Source organism: Antechinus flavipes, chromosome 1 (assembly GCF_016432865.1).
Source record: "Antechinus flavipes isolate AdamAnt ecotype Samford, QLD, Australia chromosome 1, AdamAnt_v2, whole genome shotgun sequence".
Lineage (NCBI taxonomy): Eukaryota > Metazoa > Chordata > Mammalia > Dasyuromorphia > Dasyuridae > Antechinus > Antechinus flavipes.
Genome location: NC_067398.1, coordinates 498,268,975 through 498,290,649, shown reverse-complemented (window position 1 = coordinate 498,290,649; position 21,675 = coordinate 498,268,975). Strand labels below are relative to the sequence as shown.

General features: G+C 38.1%; 2 protein-coding genes across 3 annotated transcripts in view; one reads left to right on the top strand and one right to left on the bottom strand.

The window, feature by feature from the left end:
• The window catches only part of ENOSF1 (enolase superfamily member 1), a 53,857-nt gene extending 47,104 nt beyond the window's left edge, over positions 1-6,753 (top strand). For both annotated transcript variants that reach the window (XM_051970370.1, XM_051970371.1), the window contains 2 exons: positions 887-968; positions 4,420-6,753. In XM_051970370.1, the coding sequence (XP_051826330.1) occupies positions 887-968; positions 4,420-4,521 (184 nt within the window). In that variant the 3' untranslated portion in view covers positions 4,522-6,753. The remainder of the gene's footprint in view (positions 1-886; positions 969-4,419) is intronic.
• Positions 6,754-6,756: 3 nt separating this feature from the next.
• Positions 6,757-20,017, bottom strand: TYMS (thymidylate synthetase). The gene is made up of 7 exons (XM_051970373.1): positions 19,663-20,017; positions 16,633-16,706; positions 12,286-12,460; positions 10,870-10,971; positions 9,195-9,370; positions 8,323-8,394; positions 6,757-7,273 (listed from the first exon to the last, which is right to left on the bottom strand). The coding sequence occupies exons 1-7, from the start codon at positions 19,910-19,912 to the stop codon at positions 7,136-7,138; spliced, it is 987 nt and encodes a 328-aa protein (XP_051826333.1). The 5' UTR covers positions 19,913-20,017; the 3' UTR covers positions 6,757-7,135.
• Between the last annotated feature and the right edge of the window lie 1,658 nt (positions 20,018-21,675).

Genomic DNA, 21,675 nt, shown 5'->3' with positions numbered 1-21,675 from the left:
GCATACCTTTTTGGAGTTTCAGCCCTCTACATAAAGTACTCTATAAATGCTACTTATTATTATTATTATTAGTGCTTATAGAATCATGAACTAAGATCTCCGAAAGACTTTTGATAAATAAAACCCAAAGAAATTAAGGGGTCTACCCATAATCACACAGAAACTAAATGGTAAAACTAAGATTTCAAATTACAGCTCTAGCCATTCCAGCAAACTACCCCTTGTAGACAGTTTGCTTCTCAAAGGGATGTATTATGATCTAGAAGCCTTTTCTGTGGAATTTCAAAGCCTCTTTGAGAAATATATATCCCATCTCTTGTGCTCCAGCTAGTCATCCATTAATAGTGGCGACCCTAAATACTGTTATAATGGTTAGGACAATTAATAGTTGATTAAATAATTTCAAAACAAGACTACTTGAAACACTAACTGAAACATTGATTTCACTAAATTCCCTAAGTTATTTCTCTTTCACTAGGCCTCAATCCCTCTCACTGTAACTTCTTCCAAGAACTGAAGGTGGGGAAGGGATAGGCTTCCATACATATTGACATCCTGCTGTTTGTGGGTGATATCTTGGACTAGTATAGAAAGATTCTCCCACTCCCAAAGCAATCTAACAGTTATCTTTTTTAATACAAGATCAGATTGAATTAATGGACCAGAAAGGAACCTTCAACAGTTCTCTGGTTCTGATCCAGATCTTTTGCCTCCTGGGAAGCACTACACCCTCTTAGATGATACCTTGGGGGAAAAAAATCTAAAAGCATTTTCAAAGAACATCAAATATTCTGAGTAGTGTAGCATGCTGTTCTTTCTTTTTAAGAAATAATATTGGCTTTACTTAATTTATGAACTAATATGTCAATTATTTTTTTTCTCCTAGGATTTGTGAATATGTAGATCATCTACATGAACACTTCAAGTATCCCGTAGTAATCAAAAAAGCCTCATACATGCCTCCTAAGGTAGGCTGAGAACAATAAATTATATCTAAATTATACCAAGTGGTCTAAATCAGGGCTTCTTAATCTTTTTTTAACTTGTGATCCCCTTTTTGCCCAAGAAATTTTTACTCAACTCATTCTCAAATCTGAGCCAGTGTTTCTGGCAGTATTTGTGTATGTGCAATGCAAAGTGTTCATGTTGTGTGTTCAAAACCAAGGCTGCAGGAAAGTCATGCTATGCCACACAGCAAATGCTGCCAGAAATACCTCAGATTGATTACACATTTGATTTTGAATTAACTCTTGGTCATTGCATTCAGTAACATTTTACTGTTGCCAAATTTTTCATGACCCTTACATTCAGTTACGCCACCCCATATAGGTTTGTTATCCACAGTTTAAGAAGCTTTGATCTAAATAGATTCTCTTAACCCTATCGTATATATTTAACAGTGACTATCCTGACCCCATTACTTGAAGATTAAATGTGTTATATTTTACCCATATCTCAGGGTTCTCTGGTATCCTTAAGGGAGTTTGAGGGTTTCTAGTCTCTAATCAAGCCTCTAACTTTGTGTTCCCTTAACTTTAGAAGATCCATCACAGCCCACCAATTTACTCTCTCAATAGATGAGTTTTAACTGAAGAATATTTACTTCAAGGTATAATAAGGACAAATATACAAATATCACTCCTGCAAATTTGAGAGGATGCGAAGTGTAATAATTTTCTACTACACCAGTTCGATCCCTTTGGATGGGACTTAACTCACTTCTTATTTAGCACAATCCCACCAAGTTCAAAGTCCAATCTTGGGCTTTCCATGATGGACTGGCAGTAATACCTAACCTGAAATCCTGCCACTAGAGAAGACTTCACCACCTGTTTCTAAAAAAGGACAAACAAAATAGAATCCCAAATCTAATAATGGGGGCCACAGATCCTAAAAGTGGGGGAGGGGAGGAAGGTCACTCTTCATCCCACCCAGCTCAGTTTAGGAAGCTTGTGCTGTGGGTGAACAGGACTTTTAATTCCTTGGATGCTCTTGGAGAGACTGTCAGAATATGGTAATTTGAAATATGCAACCAGTGAAAAGAGTCTGTTTCTACCCATGTGGTAGCAGAGTGCAGAATATCCACTTTCAAAAGCATCTCTTGGTGTTTCTATGCTAAAACCCCATTACATGTATAATTGAGGTTGGGAGAGTGGGGGTTGGACAACCAGGACTTCATTGGTATAGGGATTTCTTTTCTAATGCAGAATTGTAACTTTTCTGTAAGATACTACGGAATTAAGTGACTAGTTCCAGATCACAGCCAGAATGTGTCAGAAGAAACACTTGAATTCAGATTTTCCTGAATCAGGAACTTGCTCTTTTGTCTACTTTACCATGCTGTCTTTCTGGTGTGAATTAAGTTGTTTGTTACCATAAGTTAAAATTGAAAAAGAGTAAATAGATAGAAAATTCAAATTCAATAAAGGGTTTTTTTATTTCATTCCTTGGGTGGCAGTCCAAATGTTAAGTAGCTGCTCTTGACAGTTTCCAGGCATGTACTCAGATTTATTATTTTGCTGGTTTGCTTAATTCATTTAAAAAAGAACCCAGAAAAATTAAAACATAATGATTCTATCCCTGGAGGTATTTTCAACCTCTATAACCAAGAGCTTGAATTATTCTTTATTTTTAAGTCTATCAAAAACATAATTTCTGATGATCAGAATATAAAAGTCAGATTTCTTTTATAAGGTTTCTCCTGTGGTGTAGAACTGAGCTTGGAATCCAGAAGACTTGAATTCAAGTCTTAGATATTATAGGGTTACCCCAATCATTCAACCTATATCTGTTTCCTCTTCTATAAAATGGAGAAAATAATAGCATATACCTCTCTGCGTTGTCATGAGGATTGAAGGAGGTATTTGTGAAACATTTTGCAAGTCATAAAGTGCTACATAAATTATATCTATTATTATTAAAATCATCAGAACTGAGGCTTAGGAATGAGCTGCAACCTTACAAAATAAAAACAAAATTATTATTTTATCTAGCTGTTATATAAGATTTGATTACCATGACTTCAGGACTTCTTTGAAACAGGCTTCTATGAAAATATTTTAGATAGCATTTCCATTTTAAGAGTTGGTCCTGAACATCATAGTCATCATTCAGAAAGCTTTTAAGGAATTATTTCAGTTTTCCAAAAATTTGAACTTGAAGAGGGAAAAATTCAAAAGTTTTATGCTTTTGGTTTTTCTTCCCAGGTTACTTTTACCTTCTGAATCCAATTCTTCCTGTGCAATAAGAGAACTGTTCAGTTCTGCACACATATATTGTATCTAGGATATACTATAACTTATTTAACATGTATAAAACTGCTTGCCATTTAGGGGAGAGGGTGGGATGGAGGGAGGGAAGGAAAAGTCAGAACAGAAGTGAGTATAAGGGATAATGTTGTAAAAAATTACCCAGGTATATATACTGTCAATAAAAAGTTATAATACAAAATAACAAATTTAAAAAAAATTTATGCTATTATTTTCTTGCCCATGTTCATTCATTGCAGGGCTAGGTGTTGTGGTGGTTAGGTCCTTGAACTTGAGTCAGGAAGATGTTAAAAATCATGCCTTAGACACTTATCCATGACCCAAGACAAATGATAATCATAATATCTAGCATTTATATAGCTCTTTAAGGTTTGCAAAGTATCATACATATTTTCTCATCACCTAAGCTATCAACCTCAGTTTACTCATCTGTTGTTGTTCAGTCATTTCAGTCATTTCTGGCTCTGTGACCCCATTTGGGGTTTTCTTGGTAAAAGATACTGGAGTGGTTTGTCATTTCTTTCTCCAGTTTATTTTATAGATAAGGAAACTGAAACAGACCAGGTAAATCTTGCTCAAAGTCACAGAGCTGGTAAATGTTTGAGGCCAGACTTGAATCCAGGAAGGTGAGTTTTCCTGACTTCTGGCCCTGACTGCACCATCTAGCTGCCTGCTTAGTCATCTGTATAATTAGGATAATAACACACATTTCACAAGGTTGAGGATCAAACAAGATATTTATAACTATAAATGATATATTTGTAACTATAACCATAACTAAATTATCATTCAAACTATTATCATTCAGTTAAACAATTAATAGAGACCATAATTGCTCGATTTCATCTCTGTAGACATAACTATTAGGGCCAAAAAAGGGAAGTTTTTCCAAGTTTATCCTTTATTTCTCAGTTCAGTGTGATGATATGCAGACTTAAAGTCTTGAAAGTTGACAAATATATTTAATTTAAAGCATCTAAAGTCTGATAATTAAAACAATTGAATTGCCTTATAGTTGGGTTTTCATTAAAAAGAGGTCAAGGCAACTCTATTTCTGAGAGTAGCAGTATCACACTGAGCAAAGAAGGCTTATGTTTCTGTTCTCTTGGGATATCACTGCTTAATTAAACTATGTATTTTTTTTCCCAAGGATGCCGGCTACTCCACAGAAATGAAAGAAGAGTCTGTAAAGAAGCACCAGTTTCCAGGGGGTGAAGTTTGGCAGAAGCTCCTGGCTGCTCAGCAAAATTAAGTTCTTAGCCTTACTATGGCTTTTTCTTCTCATACAAATGAATTTTTAATGGAGAGGGGAGGAAAGCTTATCTGATTTGACATATCACAGTAACAATATCATTCAAATCACAAGATTTAATCAGTTGAGATAAATCTCAGATATCCTCCTCAATGATCTGGGAACCATATTCTTTGATTATTTTCTTAAAAGATAAAATATATTTATTATGTATGTCAGTGTTTTCATGTAGGACTGGCTATGTTAAAATGTTAAAGTACATTTTAAGAAATGTTATATCAGAATGCTGTTCTTACAAATGATACATTTTTTAAAAAGAAGAAAAATGATGAGCCCTGAAGTCCCTGGGATGATATTTGATATGGAACAAAGGCAAGATAAGAACACTGAGATCAAAGGTGGTTTTGGTTTATCAAACACTAGATTAGTCATTGACTATTGTGTCTTGTGAACCTAACCTGTTCCATTGATCCATCCCTCAAAGGTATTTTGGGTTAGCTCCTCCTGGTCTCTACTGTTTATTAGAAAGAGGAGAGGAAAAGCTGGTCCCTTTTCATTCTTTTAAACATGTCTTCCAAGCATTGACTACATGCCATGAAATTTAAAAGTCTTACTATCTCTTAAGTGACATCTCTGAATAGGTAAATCAGCCAGGTCTAGATGGAAAGATTCATCATAAATCCCTAATTAAACCTTAAGAAGGAAGCTTGAGAAATAATGGGAAATTTTCACAACTGTGTTCCCTATTGTACTAATATTGATAGTTTGAAAATTTTATGCTAAGTAAAATGCCAACATAGTTTAAAACTTTCAGTGTGGATCATAAGTCAAGTATATGTTATGACATTTATTTGATAGTCCATAAATATACACTAACTCTCCAAGGAGCCCCAATAATGGCAGACAGGAAGAGAAATGAAGAGTACAATTGAGGAAATCAAGGCTGAGTGGTAAAATGATTGGTCCCAAGTCCAATAACTAGAGGCAGAATGAGAACCCAAAGTGCTGACTTCTTTTGTCCCGAACAGTCCACGCCCCCTCAATAGAAGATGAAAGAGAACAGAAGGGGATGGCTTAGTCCTGAAAAGAGCAGGCTGCTGATGAGCCTGAGTGTTGGGTCAGTCTGGCTGTGAGTCCTTTATGCTGGATGCCGAGTCTAGAGTCAAAGATTAAAGTTGCTTATTTACTTTGGAAGGGAGGGACAGCACCAAGAGAGAAGTCTATACAAAACACTTGCTTCCAGGGACGTAGAGCACAAACAGCTGGAGTGGGGAGAGTAGGAGAGCCTTTAGGAGAGGCCTTTGGAGCCTTTTAGATGGCAGAAGGCAGAGCTTCCTCATTCCCAAAGGCTTTTTATTGGCCCCAAGAGAAAAATAGCCTCAAGCATACCCAAGCATCAGATTATAGGAGTCAAGACTATGTTACTCCAGGAAGACACAGGTCCCTTCATGACCTGTTGTTCTGAAAAGATAAACATACTTGAGATAAAGCAAGATCTTTGTGGGGGCAAAGCGAGGCCACATGACATCCCTCATTTTTCCCAACTCCAGAAAGCTCCCATCACAACCCTCCTGTCCTGAGCCATGCTTTGGGTACATACACTATAGTTACAGACCTCCTTATGGCAAGGCCAGGCCAGGCCAGGCCTAAAGGCAATACTGGAAACAGCAGCTTTTGTGACTCCACCTATTTGAAAGTCTATTTCCTATGTCATCCATTTCCCAAGTGGAAAAAAAAAAGAAAAAAGGAAACCTCCAAAATCCAGTAGAATTTGATGGCTACATGGTTCTGTAACAAGCAATAATATCTGTAACTATAAATGATATAATTTATTCTGCAATTCAGGTTCTGTAACAAGCAAAGTTGAGCAATAGTGAAAGTCATTCGTAAAAGCTGATAGACATGTTTCAGAAAGTATAAACCATATTATATCTAAAATATGCTATGAGTGACTTTTGTTAGTTATTTGCTTTGTCATGTCTACATGTCATCTTTCTTGGTGAATACTTGTTAAAAAATGTTTAAATGGGAGTCAACTAGTGACATTTTTAATCGTCTTGAACTATAACTTGAACTATAACTATAAAATGCTTTGCATTTAGTGAATGCTCCATAAAGCATTAGTTGATAGAGATAACTTAAGATAGTCCAAAGAGATCTCTCACTCGTAAATAGAGAATTCATGTGTAGGGGAACATGGATGTATTACATTAAAGAATAAGAAAACATCTACTCTGGAATGCAGAACTTGCTTTATTTTAATAATTACATAAGACAAAAATTGCAACTTTATTTATAACCATTCTCTATATATTTGGAATAGTGGTGTTCACTTTTTTTAAAGTTGTCAGGTGCAACTATTTCAGATCAGATTATTTTATGTACATACACATACACACGTAAATGTGTGTATGAATATAAAATAATCATCTTACCTATGTGTTTATGTCACAGGGGTGAATTAGATTTCCTCCACTCCTAACATCCCTTTTCATATCTTTATAACATAAACTACATTTTGTTTGCCAAAATAAAGATGCTTTATAACAATATACAGTCTACATAGTATCCTGGAAAAGACAGAATACATTTTCAACTGGACATTCAGGCTGTTTTAGACAGCCATCTCCATTTTAATAGCTGGATGCGGATTGTAGTCTTCAATCAGGAAGTCCTCGGCTTTGAAATCATCAATAGCTTGAACTTTTCGAAGAATTTTGAGTTTAGGGAAAGGTCTTGGTTCTCGTTGAAGCTAAAAGCATAATTAAAAGGTAGAAATCAGATAAACACCACACATCCACAGAAAATAACTCACCTAAATTTTCAGAGGCTCAGTATGAGAAAACATCATGGAGGTACCATATGGGGAGCATATAGTCTCTATATAGCAGCAGTGGATAGAGTGCTAGGCCTGAGTGGGGAAAGTTAAGTTTAAATCCAACCTCAGAACCTCACTAGCTGTATGACCCTGGACCTGGCTTCCTCACCTTAACTATAAAACTAGCATCTACTTAGCAGTGTCTGACATATATTAGGTACTTGATAAATGCTTCTTTTCTTTTTCTAGGCAAAAACAGGTAGGTATCCTATCCTTTGGCTTTTCTGAGTAGATAGTATTTTTTAAAATAAACTTCCCATTTCCAAAATATATATTAATTCTAATGTCTATATTTTAGAAATAACAAATTATTGGATAGTTGTTATATTAATAATAATGAATGGACTAAATTTGAAAAATAGACTACCAATATGTGTATATAGCTTTGAAAGGAGTTACACATGAATGAACTATGCTTAGAAATGATTTAAAAATGAGACTGGTTGGGAAAAGATGGGGCTTTCCACGATGCCAAAGTATTCCTTATTACAAAAACTGCTATTTTTGTGCGGTATTTCCCTAATGATATCATAGAATACTACAGAAAGAGTGAAAAAACAAAACAAGTAACCCAGAGAGTGACAGATTCATGGTAAGCATTAGGCAAGACTGGTTAAAAAAATATTACTGGCATATGTATACACATACAAGGCAGCTAGGAGCTCAAAGGACAGAATACTGCACCTGGAAAATCAGGAAAATCTGAGTTCACATCTGGCCTCAAACACTTATTAGCTATATGACCCCATAAAGTCACTTAATCCTATTTACCTTCATCCCTTGGAGAAGGAAATGGCAAACCAGTCCAGTATCTTTGCCAAAAAAACTCCACGGACAAATGTAGAATCAAGTGTTGAGTCAAACACAACTGAATGACCAAAGAACTCATGCATACACACACAAATTCAGAAAAAGCATCTTACCTGAATTTTCAGTGGCTCAATATGATTCAAGTATATATGAGCATCTCCCAGAGTATGTACAAAATCACCTGGCTAAAATACAGGGAGAAGAAACAAAGCAGTAATGATGCAATTTAAACAAATTTAAACAAAGAAAACATGTTAAGAGTACAAAATCCACTTTTGCCAAAACTGAATTAAACAATTCAGCTTAAATAATTGAATTTAAACAATTCAGTTTAAAAAAAAAATACAAGTCAGTTTAGAATTTGTTTAGACTTGTTCTTTCTATAATGTGTCACAGAACCATAGATTTGGAGTGGAATATGCCTCAGAGGTCAAGTCCAACATCCTCATTTTAACTTTTTTAAGCAATTAATATTTATTGAGCAAGTCAAGAAACATATGTGACTCCTAATTTTATAATCTATTATGATCTAAGGTTTATGATTTTAAGAATCCTCTCTATATTTAAAAACTAAAACCCTATTTCTCTAGATTACCCTATGACAACCTTTTAAGAATGACTGTAAGCCATCAGATATAGGTTATATATGTTCAATTAACATCCTCACTTTAAAGAGGAGGAAACCAAGACATACACAAATTAAGTGACATGTCTGAAACAAGATTTCAACCCAGACTCCAATCTAGGATTCTGGCCACTCCACTATACTGCTTCTCATCAAAACCTTTCAATTAATACACAGCAACAATGAGATTAAAGATTTAGTCCCTGATTTTATCAGAAGGTAAAGAATGACACAATTCTCACTCTTTTTTGGAGACATTTTAAAATTTCTCCATTTTATCCCAAAAAGTGATATATGATTATTGTAATAATGAAGAACGCAGTGGTTCATTTGGTGCTTAACTTAAGAAAAGTTTTCTACCTTCAGACCTGTGACATGAGCAATCATGTAGGTGAGCAGGGAATAACTGGCAATGTTGAACGGTACCCCGAGGCCCATATCTCCAGATCGTTGATATAACTGACAAGAGAGCTCGCCATTCAATACATAGAACTGACAGAGAGCGTGGCATGGAGGCAGTGCCATCAGAGGAAGATCTGCAACCAGGAATGAGAAAAAAGGAGAATGTAAGTAAGAGTCTTATCAGCATAGTTCTAAAAATATGAAATATTTTAAAACATGCTGGCTGCATATTGTGCTCCTCATCTACTCTCGTCTCAAAATAACCTATCGTGATAATCATAATAATGATAACTGGTATTTATTTTAAGGCTGGCAATGTGCTTTGCCAACATTATTTCATTTGATCCTCACAACAACCCTGGGAGGTTAATAATGATATTACCATCCCTTTGTTACAGAGAGTTAGGCAGAGATTAAATATCTGAAGCTGGATTTGAACTCTGATCTTGCTGACTTCCAAGTCTGGAGTTCTATTCATTGAGCCAGCTAGATATTGCAGTGACAGTAAGAAAAAAGATAACTAATAATCATATTAACCCTAGCAGATTATAAATTCTTTATGGCCAGGGACTTTTATTTTTTACTTTGTATCCTGGTGCCTGGCACATAATTTGTTGTCACTTTTTTAAAGTCTTTGTGACCCCATTGGGGGTTTTCTTGGCAAAAGGCACTAGAGTGGCGTGCCATTTCCTTCTCCAGATCATTGTACAGATGAGGAAACTGAGGCAAACAGGGTTAAGTGACTCACTCAAGTTAATAGTTATCTGAGTTAATAATATTTGAGTTAATAAGTATCTGAGGCTAAATTTGAATTCATGAAGATGAGTCTCCCACATCCTGTGCTCTTTCCACCATACCACCTAGCTGCCCTCCCACATAACAGCAGGTGTCAAATGCTTACTAACTTGGGAAAAGATAAGGATTCTGAGCTTCCTCATTTAGTTTTTCTCTGTATGGCGAGGATTACAGGTTGCTACCACCACACTCAGCTTCATGTCATTTATCTGAGCAATTGTGGGAGGGTATATGAAGGTAACACTTGTACCACCTTATTCTTAATAGTGTTTTAAAATACAATTGAAACTGGATTAGAGCTTTGTCAAAATTCTCTGTTAATGTGTCTCTGTCAATAACCCCATTTCTTGGCAAAGATATCAAAGTGGTTTGTCACAGTCTTTTCTAGGTCATTTTTCAAACAAGGAAACTGAGGCAAATAGGATTAAGTTTTTTACCCACAATCACACAGCTACTGAGTATTTGAATTCAGATCCTCCCAAATTCCACGGCCAAGGTTCTATACGCTAGCTTCACAGCAACAACTAACGTCCATTCCTGAAAGTTCTAAAATTCTACAATATTCTGTTTTCTCTTTATGCTCTCATCATATTGTTTCTAAGTATTTCTAAATATTTTTTTCTATTGTTAACATGCTTTCCCAGAACAGAACTGCTAAGAAATGTTTTTGTAAGAGCACAGTCACTTAGAGATTCAAAGAAAACCCTTAACTTATATACGATCATTTAATTTTTAGATACTTCCTAAATGCTTAAATCCAAATGGATTCAAATATTTTAGAAAAATCAACAAGTTTTTGGCTGATATATGATTATAATTTATTTTAGAGGATACCTACCTTTAGGATTCCAAGCACACATAATGATCCTTCTGTCATCAGGGTTGGTTTTGATTGTGTCAATGACTTTTTGTAGTTGATCTACTCCTTGCCCAGAATAATCTGAAAGTTTAAAAAAAAAAAATCCAGAACTATTTATAAGCAATAGGATGAGAGCACAAAGAAAACTCTGAAAATTGTAGGATCTTGGAGCTTCAAGGAAGAGATCTTAATTGCCCTCTTAAAAATGGTGAAATCATGAAATAGCCACTTCCAATGTTAGAGGGTCCTATTTGTTGGAAGTTTCTTTCTTAGACTGAACTTAGGATTCAAGCTGAGATCTGCTTGACTCTAAAGTGTATTATTCTACCCACTGCATGATGTTTGTCTGTTATCCTGAACCCTGACAGTTATTACTTGGCTCTGAATTTGTAAAAACTTCCTTTTTTTCCCCCCTCAAAAAAAGGGGATAAGAAATGTGGTTGGTTTTTTGTTTTTTTGTTTTTTTAAAGACAGTACAGTTAGAGAAAAATTAAACAAACCATATTGTCAAAGGGATGCCAAATAGAATAAGTGGTAATAGTAGCTATGATCAGATAGGTCAAGCTCCAGGAATTTACAAGAGCCTGTGATGACAAATGCTATAATAATTCAATTTTATTTTCAGTTCCAAATTCCCTTTGCCCCTCTCCCCCACCCATTGAGAAAGCAAGAAAAACAATGTCCATCATTACAATTAAGTATAATCACACAAAATTAATTCTATGTTACTTGGATATGTACCTAGATTATTATAAATTTGTAAGGAAATAAACACAGGCAAATGGGGAAAACTCTGAATTAGACTAGTAAAGACAAAGAAGTTGGAACCAAGGGAAGGTCAGTAATTTCTGCTCTGAAAAGCATTTGCTCGGAAATAAGACTTGATGGGAGATTCGAGGAATGGAAATGTATGTAAAGCTTTAAAACAGAAAAAGGCAAGAATCATAAATAAAAGAAGATCCTGGAGCTCAAAAAAGGTGTAAGTATTTAGAGTCTATGGAATAGGCCTATAAGCCTGATGTTTTGACACTCGATACTAGGGTGATTTGGGGCAACTCATGTATCCTTCTCAGGCCTCAGTTTCCTAAATAGGGAGTTGGACTAGATTGCCTTTAAGGACCATTCCAACTCTATAATCTATTTTCCTATAAAGAAACCACTTGGGGAAGATGCTTTGAGGTTCAGCTTTGGAAGCTACTCCTTGCCTCTCAGCATTCATACCATCCAGAAGAGAGGCATTTGTCCAGGAGACCTCATGTGGGTAACAGACTGTTTTTTTTTTACTCCCCCAGTACACTTTTCTTATTTCTCCATACTCTCGTCTGAAATAATAGAATACACCTACACTCTTGACAACACATGTGCAAAGCTGACTCATCACCCAAGTCTCCTCACCTGTGTTCATTTCTTTGTATTCTGCCCCAAAATGTCTCCACTGGAAGCCATATACTGGTCCCAAATCTCCTTCCTCCCTGGTAGTGAATCCCTGCTTGTCCAAAAAATCTCGAGATCCATTGGCATCCCAAATTTTCACTCCTTTGGCAGAGAGTTCTTTAGCATTTGTAGAACCCTACGAGAAGTAAGAAAGAAGTCCTTCTACTCCACTGTCAGAAAACTCAGGGGCCTACCAAAATGGCATCACCTGTGCCTGGGAATTCTTACCCTGTGACAGCAATGGGATGCACCTCTATCTCTTAGACTTCCTTTTGTTTCCCCCCTGAGGTATTTGGGGTTAGGTGACTTGCCCAGGGTCACACAGCTAGGAAGTGTTAAGTGTCTGAGGCTAGATTTGAACTCAGGTCCTCCTGACTCCAGGACTGGTGCTCTATCCACTGAGCCACCTAGCTGCCCCTATCTCTCAGACTTCCAAGAAAGGCAGGATAGTGTGGTGAAACTATACTTGGGAGACACAATTCATGCACTTGATGCAGATGCAGTCGCTGCACAACTTTGGACCAGTCACTTAATTTCTTTGACCCAGTGCTTCCTTATTTGTAACATGGATATAACATAGTTGAAACCTGCATTGCACTGTACCTATTCTCACAGAGCTGTTAATGAGGATCAAATGAAATAATGACACATATTTAAAGAGTACTTTATAAGACTCCTTTGCAAGGTAGAACATCTCCAGATGAGATAATGCTTATTGAGTGAAAAGTGCCACATAAATGTAAACTAAAGAGAAGAAAAAATAAATCAAATGTCAATATATTCTTCCAACATCAAGTTCCTATCTCTTATTCCTTATCCTTCATAACTTCAACTTTAAAAAGATTACCTTCTCCCTCAAATTCCTAAATTCTAAGTCCCCTCAATTCTTCCTTCACTTTCTTTCCTTTTCTAAAGTGAACTCGGATTTGTTTTTTTAAGTACTATCACTTTCAACATATTTTCTTATCTGCCAAATAACTCTTCCAAGAGTTTATTCTCCATTCTTTCCTCATAAGAATTTCTTGTTTGGAAAGTTCCAATTTCCCTAAATTTTTTTCTCTCAATCTAGTCAAGATTTATTAAATACATACTATGTAACCATTACTGCTAAGTCACAAAGATGAAAAAAAGATCATGGTTCCTACTATCAAGGAAGTTACACAATCAAAATACAATTAAATGCATCTGAGACATGAAGGTGGAAAAGGAGATTAAATGAGGGAGGAATAAATTCCAGCTGAGGGAAGGAAAGTCTTTCTGAAGGTGAGGGACCTTGAACAGAATTTAACCAGCTGTGGCTTCCAGGTCTAAGGAACAACATGTGCAAGTTAGAGAGAGAGAACAGGATGAAATAAGGGAATGGATAATAGTAACAATTTGGCTGCCTTGTAGATTGTGTTCAGAGGAGCAGGACACATTAAGCCTGAAAACTAGGTTAAGCCACATACTGGAGGGCCTCATGGGCCAAGCAACGATGTCTGAATTTTGTTTGGTGGGCAATGGGGAGCCATTGAAAATTTCTGAGCAAGGGAGTGAACAAATTTTTTGCAGCAATGTGAAGGAGGGCCTGGAGAAAAGAGACAGACCAGTCAGGAAGTGGTTTTTAATAGGACAAATAAGAGAATTAATGAGGGCTTAAACTAGTGTACTTCAGTGGGAATAGAAAAGGCTAAATGGGAGAGAGAATGCTAATGCAAAATCAATTGGACTGGGTAATGGATCACAAGTGGGGAGGGAGAGGGAAGAATCAGATTTCAAGTCTATAGAAACAGTAAATTTAGTACTGGGCACTGAGCTAAGCACAAAGAAAGGTAAAAGACTTGCTCTCAAATAGCCCACAGCCTACTAAGGGAGAGAATGTGCAAAGAAATAAGTAAAGGACAAAAGAGAAGCAATCAATAGAAGGAAGAACTGAGATAAAGGGGGACCACAAAAGGCTTCTTGATGAATATTTTGGAAGGAAACAAGGAAGCTGGGAGGAAGCAAAGGCCAAGCTTGGGAGATAGAGAAAATGTCCAGAATCAGGCCATGGAAGGTTCTTTGTGAAAAACAAAGAGGCTGGTGTCACTGGACAGGGCATCTTTCAGAATTATGCCAAAAAAGTTGTCAAAATGCCTATATCCTTTGATCTAATGATATGACTACTTGGTCTGCTTCCAAATTTAATCAAGGAAAAAGGGAAAGAACTTAAATATTCTAAAATATTTATGGCAGCTCTCTATGGTGACAACTGTATATTGAAGAGATGCCCATCAACTGGGGAATGGCTGAATAAGTTGTAGTACGTGATTGTGATGGATCATTACTCTGCTATATGATGAGCTTGATGTTCTTAGAAAAACATGGATAAGATAAAATAATGAGCAAATGAGCAGAACTAAAAGAACATTGTATATAGTAACAATGATATTGACCAAGGCATTTTGACTTCTATAAATACCCAAATATATGAAGGAAGATACTATCAATATCTGAAGAAAGAGCTGATAAATAGAAATATGTATAGGGATTTTACATGTACATATATATGTTATATGTACATATATACACACACATAATATACACATATATACACACACATATTTGTGTCTTATGGCAGCTATAGGGGCACAGGGCAGGAAGGAAAAAAAGAAATTTACATAACTTTATTTATATTTAAAAGGAATACCAAGTTGTACATAAGATTTGAAATTTGATGTGCAATCATTTGTTAAATTACACAATATTATGGAAATGCTTTATTTCCATAGTGAATAAATATATACATATAGTTATAAAATAAATTTTAAAAAGAGAAGAAAATGGATAAAATAATCAAAAGAAACAGACTGGGGAAGAAAAGGAAATTGGGGACAAAGAGGGAATGAGAAGTTCTGCTTAAGACCAGATGACTTTGAGATGTTTACACAATATCCAAGTGTGATACCAGCAAGCAGTTGGAAATATAGGAATGGAGCATGGGGAGAGATTAAAAACTACACTTGAGAATCATTTGCATGAAGGAGATAACCAAAGTCATTGCAATAGATGAAATTGCCAAGGCAGAGACTCTAGAGAGCAGATAACTGAGGACATTCACAGTTAGAAGGGAGGAAAAAGAAGAACACAGGAGATAGAAGAGAGCAGTTTTCAATTTTCCCTCCATCAGCTTCTATATTAAGAAATTGTTATTCAGTCATTTCATTTATGTCCAACTCTCCATGACCCCATTAGCAATTTTCTTGGCAGCGATATTAGAGTGCTTTGCCATTTCCTTTTCCAGCTCATTTTACAGAAGAGGAAACCGAGGCAATTAAAGTTAAGTGATTTGTCAGGGTCACACAGCCAGTAAGTCTGAACCCCGATTTGAACTTGGGCCTTCCAAACACCAGTCCTAGTGCACTATTCACTATGCTCACTCAGCAACCCGGGATTTCTGGCTTAATGCTACTGAGTCAAGTTTTAGAGTCCAGGACTAGAAACTGGAATCTTTTTGATAATGGGCTTTTAGCATTAGGCTTAACACCCGAGAAGAGACATTGGATAGATTAGTATCCATGGCCTCCAGGAGTGAGAATCTCCTAGCTTGTGGGAAGAGAAGGATGGCCAGACTAGGAAAAGCACTAAGAGAAGAATTATTGTTTGTCTTTCATTCTTGAAGAGGTCCATGACATTGGGAGGAAATGCCACAACATGCAATGAATTGGATTTATGTGAGGGAGGGCTGTGCAAGGTCACCTGCCTCACTTTCCCCCCCAGAGCCAGATATAGAGCAAATCAACTGGAGATGGCCCTGGATGCAGTGAGAGACCTGGGCCTTTTTAAGCTAAGGTCTTCCACAGATTTCAGTTTGACTGAAGGACCCATTCAGTAATTAAGACTAGAAGGATGAAGGCAGAAAGCTTTTAGTACATCTGTCTTCTCTTCACTGTGAGCCATTTTAAATTCAGTTCTCATGACTGATACTTTCACTAGTAAGTTTTTCTATCTTAAAAAAAAATTGATATCTTTTTTACAGCGACTTCATTTCCAAATATGTCTCTCCTCCTCCTTTATCTGGGGAACCAGCTCTTGAGAAACAACAGTTCAGAAAAACAAATCACCACGAGTCTTCCAATACATGTAATGTTCCACAGGCATAGTTTCCCCACCCTCCCCACCCCTGCCCGGGGCCGGGTCTATTCTCTAAGTAGATAATTACTTTTGCTTTTTGCCTATATCAGAAGTAAGGTAGTATTTAACATCATGATGCTAGGGAAAACAAAAGCAGTAAAAAGTGTTAGAAAACTTAAATGAGGAGAACTTTAGGCATCAGCTAGAAAAATTTACCTTAATAAACCACAGCAATTCCTCTAGTACACCCTTCCAGAACACACGTTTGGTTGTCAGCAAAGGAAACTCATCTGAAAAAAAAAAAAAAAAAAAGACCACCACCACAAAAAAAAAAAAAAAAATTACAGAAAATTGCATTAGGAAGTTAGGAAGGTCACCCTGAAATAAAATTTATGAAGATGGAATAACTCTCCTCCAGGAGCACATGGCACTGATGTAATCAACATTAATAAAAGAAAACAAACTAAGAAATCATGGATTCAGTGCAACTAGCCTGTGTTGCCACCTGCCACACACTACAGGGGGTATTTAGCTGAGAAAGGTTAGGATGCCAGCATGGAAGCAAAAATGTGTTCTGATAAGTCACACAAGCTGCCTTTTAGCTCAAATGTTGTGAACCACCATGAAAATAACCTCCAGAAGAGTCTCCTGAACCTTGGTGGATACTGAGCTGGGCCACTACTCTAAATTCCATTTATCCCACAAATGATAATTTGCTTAATCTGGGTTAAGTGAGGCCAAAAAGAAATCAGGTTAAAGACAAATGGAAATAATAAAAATTAAAAATAACTCTGCTCATGGGTCCCAAATGCCTTCAGATTGTTTGCTTAGGCTGGACAGAACTTGAACTATATCATGCATATAAAATGTCTGCTCTATTTTTTACAATCTCTGGAGAATGAGTATCATTTGCATTTGGTATGGGTTGGATAGTTTTTTGTTTGTTGGTGTTTTACATCAATGGTCCTAGTACAGTTGGAAGGAAATTTAGAGTCTATCTCGTCCAGCTCCCTTATTTTAAAGTGTAGGCCCACAGTTTGACTGACTCCCCCCAAACCAAAGGGTACTAAGCAGCAAATCCTGTGTTCTAAATAGAAAAGTCCTTTTCACTTCTCCAGATTTCCAAGGGGAACTTGTACCCCCAAAGGACTTTTGTGGAACTTTTAGGCACCTTTGGGAATCCTGAGTGCTATCTTGCCTATGATACAGACCTCAAGTAGTCTAACTCCAAAGGTGCTGAGCAAGGCTTGCTATATCTACAGTTATACATCTTCCTGGTTCTCAATAACCCCCAAGTAACTGTGGAAGGATCGACTGAACCCCTGATTTTTCATGGAACTGAAATGGACAGTGTATTTGTGGTGTATTTGTGGAGTAGAATTGAAGACAGCAGGTGGACATTCATTTTCTCTCTGGTGAGAATGACAAGTCAGGGAAACTGAGAGGTAGGGTGGAAAGGGAAAAGGACCTGACAAACATGCCAAAATATTTAGGAGACACCCTGTTTTTCACAGCTAAGGCTGAGTGTGCCGAGTTTAACAATAATCCTTTGCACCCTGGAATGATGTCATCTGCTGGCAAAGTGTCACTAAGAACTTTAGTTCACCTTATTTTTACAGGGCTATCCATCACATGTTCACAATCCCTGTCCCTTGTTACTGGCAGTTACATTCACAGACCTCTCGTTTTGTGCCCCGCAGGGTGGACATGATCCCCAAGATTTGAAACAATGGCTGTTCCCAGGAGACATAGGAACACCTGTATTGTGCTGAGAAATGCTAACCATGAGAACTATCTCAAAATCGAAGAATGAGTGTGTTGTGAATCAAGCCCTTTTATGTATGGAAGGGGCTTCAGATTAATAGTGTTAAGGCTTCCATTTGCTAATGTCATTTTCTTCACTCTGAAATTATTTAAACGTCTATTTTTGTCCTGGCCCTCCTGTCTCCAGCCTGCTGTTTTGGCTCCAGAAAAAAGCTATTTAAATATTATGAAAACTACTTGCCCAAGGTCACAGAGCTGATAAACAGCAGAGGTAAGTAAGCATCATCTCCCTGGTGTAGTGGATGGAGGCTAGACAGGAAGAACGGAGTTCAAATTTTGATTTAGACACTATTAGCTGTGACTCTAAGAAAGTCATTTGGTCATCTCTGTGGGCCCAATTGGCCACATCTGTAAAGTGAAAGAGTTTGGAATGGGTGACATCGAAGGCTCCCCTTCCTGCTCTTTCATTGGGTTGCTAGACCAAAGTGACTTTGTCAGTCTCTTCCCCACTTTCTAGGGGCTGGCTGAAGTCCAAGGGAAAGCTCTGGAACTGTTACTTAAGATATGGGGTCCAAGGGAAAGCTCTGGAACTGTTACTTAAGATATGGGGTCCAAGGGAAAGCTCCGGAACTGTTACTTAAGACACGGGTTAGAATTCTAATGCTTTAAAGTTTTAGTGACTTCCTATTGAGTATATTTAAACGGGGGGGTAGAGAGTGCCCTCTCTGGAGAGAAGATGAGTTGAATTCAAATCCAGCTCCAAGACTTCCTAGCCATATGACCCCAGGCAAGTCAGCTAACCTGCTTGCCTTTACCCACGGAAGAAAGAAATGGCAAACTATTCCGGTATCTTTCCAAGAAAACCCCAGATGGGATTAGGAAGGGTTGGACATGAATAATCAACAGCAACAACAAGTGAGCAAGTCAAACAGCGGGCATGGGCTTTTAGTTTCTGGGGAAAATGAGGGGGCTGGAAGAAAAACTAAACACACAATGACCAAGCTTGGTCCCAAGGAGATTTAAGAAGCCACCTCCAACTCAGTCTGTTGCAGAGATGGCTTACCCATGCACATTATCAGACACTTGCAATGTGGCGTTTAGGTTTTTTCTTTCTTTATTCTGAGAAATGGCTCTCTCGGAGCATTTGGAGGAAGGCTGGGTAGTTTAGGGAACGGTAGCTGATTGAAAACATACGATTTCAATAAAAATGCATTTAAAAAGCACACCCATGTGACCGTCACGGTTAGCTTTCATGACTACGGCATTCCCAAGGTTCCAAAACGCTCTGCTCGCTCCCGAGTCGGGCCACTCAAACCTACAAAGAACCGGCTGATTCATCCGCAATGATCCCTAAGTACACCAGGGCCCGGAGGGGGCGGGGAAGGAGGCTCCCACGGGCCCTAGCCTAGGACCGTGCCCAGCTTTCCGAGCCAGACCGCCCCTCCCCGTCCCGATGCTCCCCTGCCTCCCCCTCTCCCCCACCTCGGAGGTTGTAGCGGGCCTGCAAGCCGAACACAGACAAGGTGCCGGTGCCCGTGCGGTCCTCCTTCTTGCAGCCGTGTTGGAGGATATGCTCAAGCTGCTCCAGATACTGCTTCTCCCCATGAGGCCGGGGCGGTGGGCTGGGGCAGGGGCCGGGGTCGGAGCCCGGGCTGGCTGCAGCAACATCCTGGGGCTCGGCTCTCGACTCCGGGGCTAGCTGGCTCTGCAGCTCGGAGCCCGCGGCGGGCATGGCTGGAGCGGGGGAAGAGACCAGGGGAAAGAGATCCGGGAAGGGGAGCCGCGCTGTCTAGCTCAGCCCTCTATTTGGCGCCTTTTTTCTCGATTTAGGCAACTCCTCTTCCTGCTGCAAACGAAAACGGAATTTCCGCCCCAGAGACCCTGAGTACGGCGCTCAGGGTGGGATCGAACATACGCGAGAACGACCTTGCAGCCCTCCCCCTCTATTCTCCCAAGGCTCCCCCCCTGCTCAGACTTGGTACCGGGCCTGAAGATCGACTTTTGTGTGGCGAATCATTCAATACCCTTCATCACTGAACTCCTCCCACTCTCCAATCTTTTAAGGCCTTAATCATGCATCCAGAGGTACTGGCCAGACTGGCCACTGACCAACGGGAGACACCATCTCTTGCCCAAGGCATTGCCTCGGCTGTCCGCCCAAGCCTGGAATGCTCTCCTTCCATCACTCTGACCACCGACCCCCCCTTCCTTTAAGGCCCATCTAAATTCCCATCCTTTACTACCTTTACTTTCCCAATCCTTAATTCCAGGGCCTTAATTCGTATGCATGTGGTTTCTCCCTTAGATGGGTAATTCCTTGAGATGAGGGTCTACCTGTTGTTTCTTTGCATCCCCACATTTACCACAGTGCCTGGGAGCTTGATAAATGTTCATTAATTCGCCGATAGATAAAACACCTTCATAGACCTATCTTTTGCCTCTTGCTGAATCATATGCTTAGCCCACGCACATAATAGACTCAATGTTTATTGATAGGTTGATTGATAAACTATAAATAGCCTCACCCCAATATAATGTAAGCTCCTTGATGTTTGAGAGATGATTGACTTACATTCAAAAATGCTTGATGAATGAGATTACTTTAAATCAAGATTTCCCCAAATTCTTTTCATTCTTAGAAGAGTTCTATTTCTCACACACTCTTGATCTTAAGATTTCTATTCATTATATAGCTTGGGCTATAAGCCTGTAGGGCAGGTAAACTCATGAAGTCAGGAAGACCTGGTTACAAGGCCCTGATAAATACTGGTTAGCATGTCACTTAACCTGTCAGTGCTCAAGGCCAGGACTTGTAAAACTCTTTCCACTAAAGATTCCTTTTCCACCTAGAAATTTTTACTTGATCCAGGTATATAGGCATATAAAATAGCCTAGATTTTTATTGATTTGCCAATAATCATTTCATAACCCCCTATGGGTTATGAACCCATGTGGGGTTCTTAACCCATAGTTTAAGAAGCTTTATTTTAAGACAATTCCAAAACTCCTAGTAAATTCTGCCTTTTAATGTGGTCATAATTGGAGACAAGAGTCATGTTATTTTAGGATTAACTTTTTTGGCTATTAATTGAAAAAACCCTCACATAAAATTTTCAGAAAACATTAGTAAGTGATTATATTGACTGGTCTAAATTTACCTTATTCTCCCTTGTTGTCTGGAAGGGTTAGGATCAAAGCTGAAAGGGAACTTTCAAGATTAATTAGCTTCAGTCTCCCACTACTGCTGAATTCCTTCTGCAAACATTCTTCATTTGTTCATTTTAGTCATGGTTGACACTTTATGACCCTATTGGAGGTTTTTTTGGAGTGTATTGTCATTTCCTTCTCCAGTTCATTTTACAAATGAGCTATTGAGGCAAACAGGGTTAAGTGACTTGCCCAAAGTCACACAGCTAGTATCTAAAGCTGAATTTGACTTTTTTGATTTAGCCTCCAATAAGGATTAAGGGAATAATTTTTTTAATAGCCTTAAAA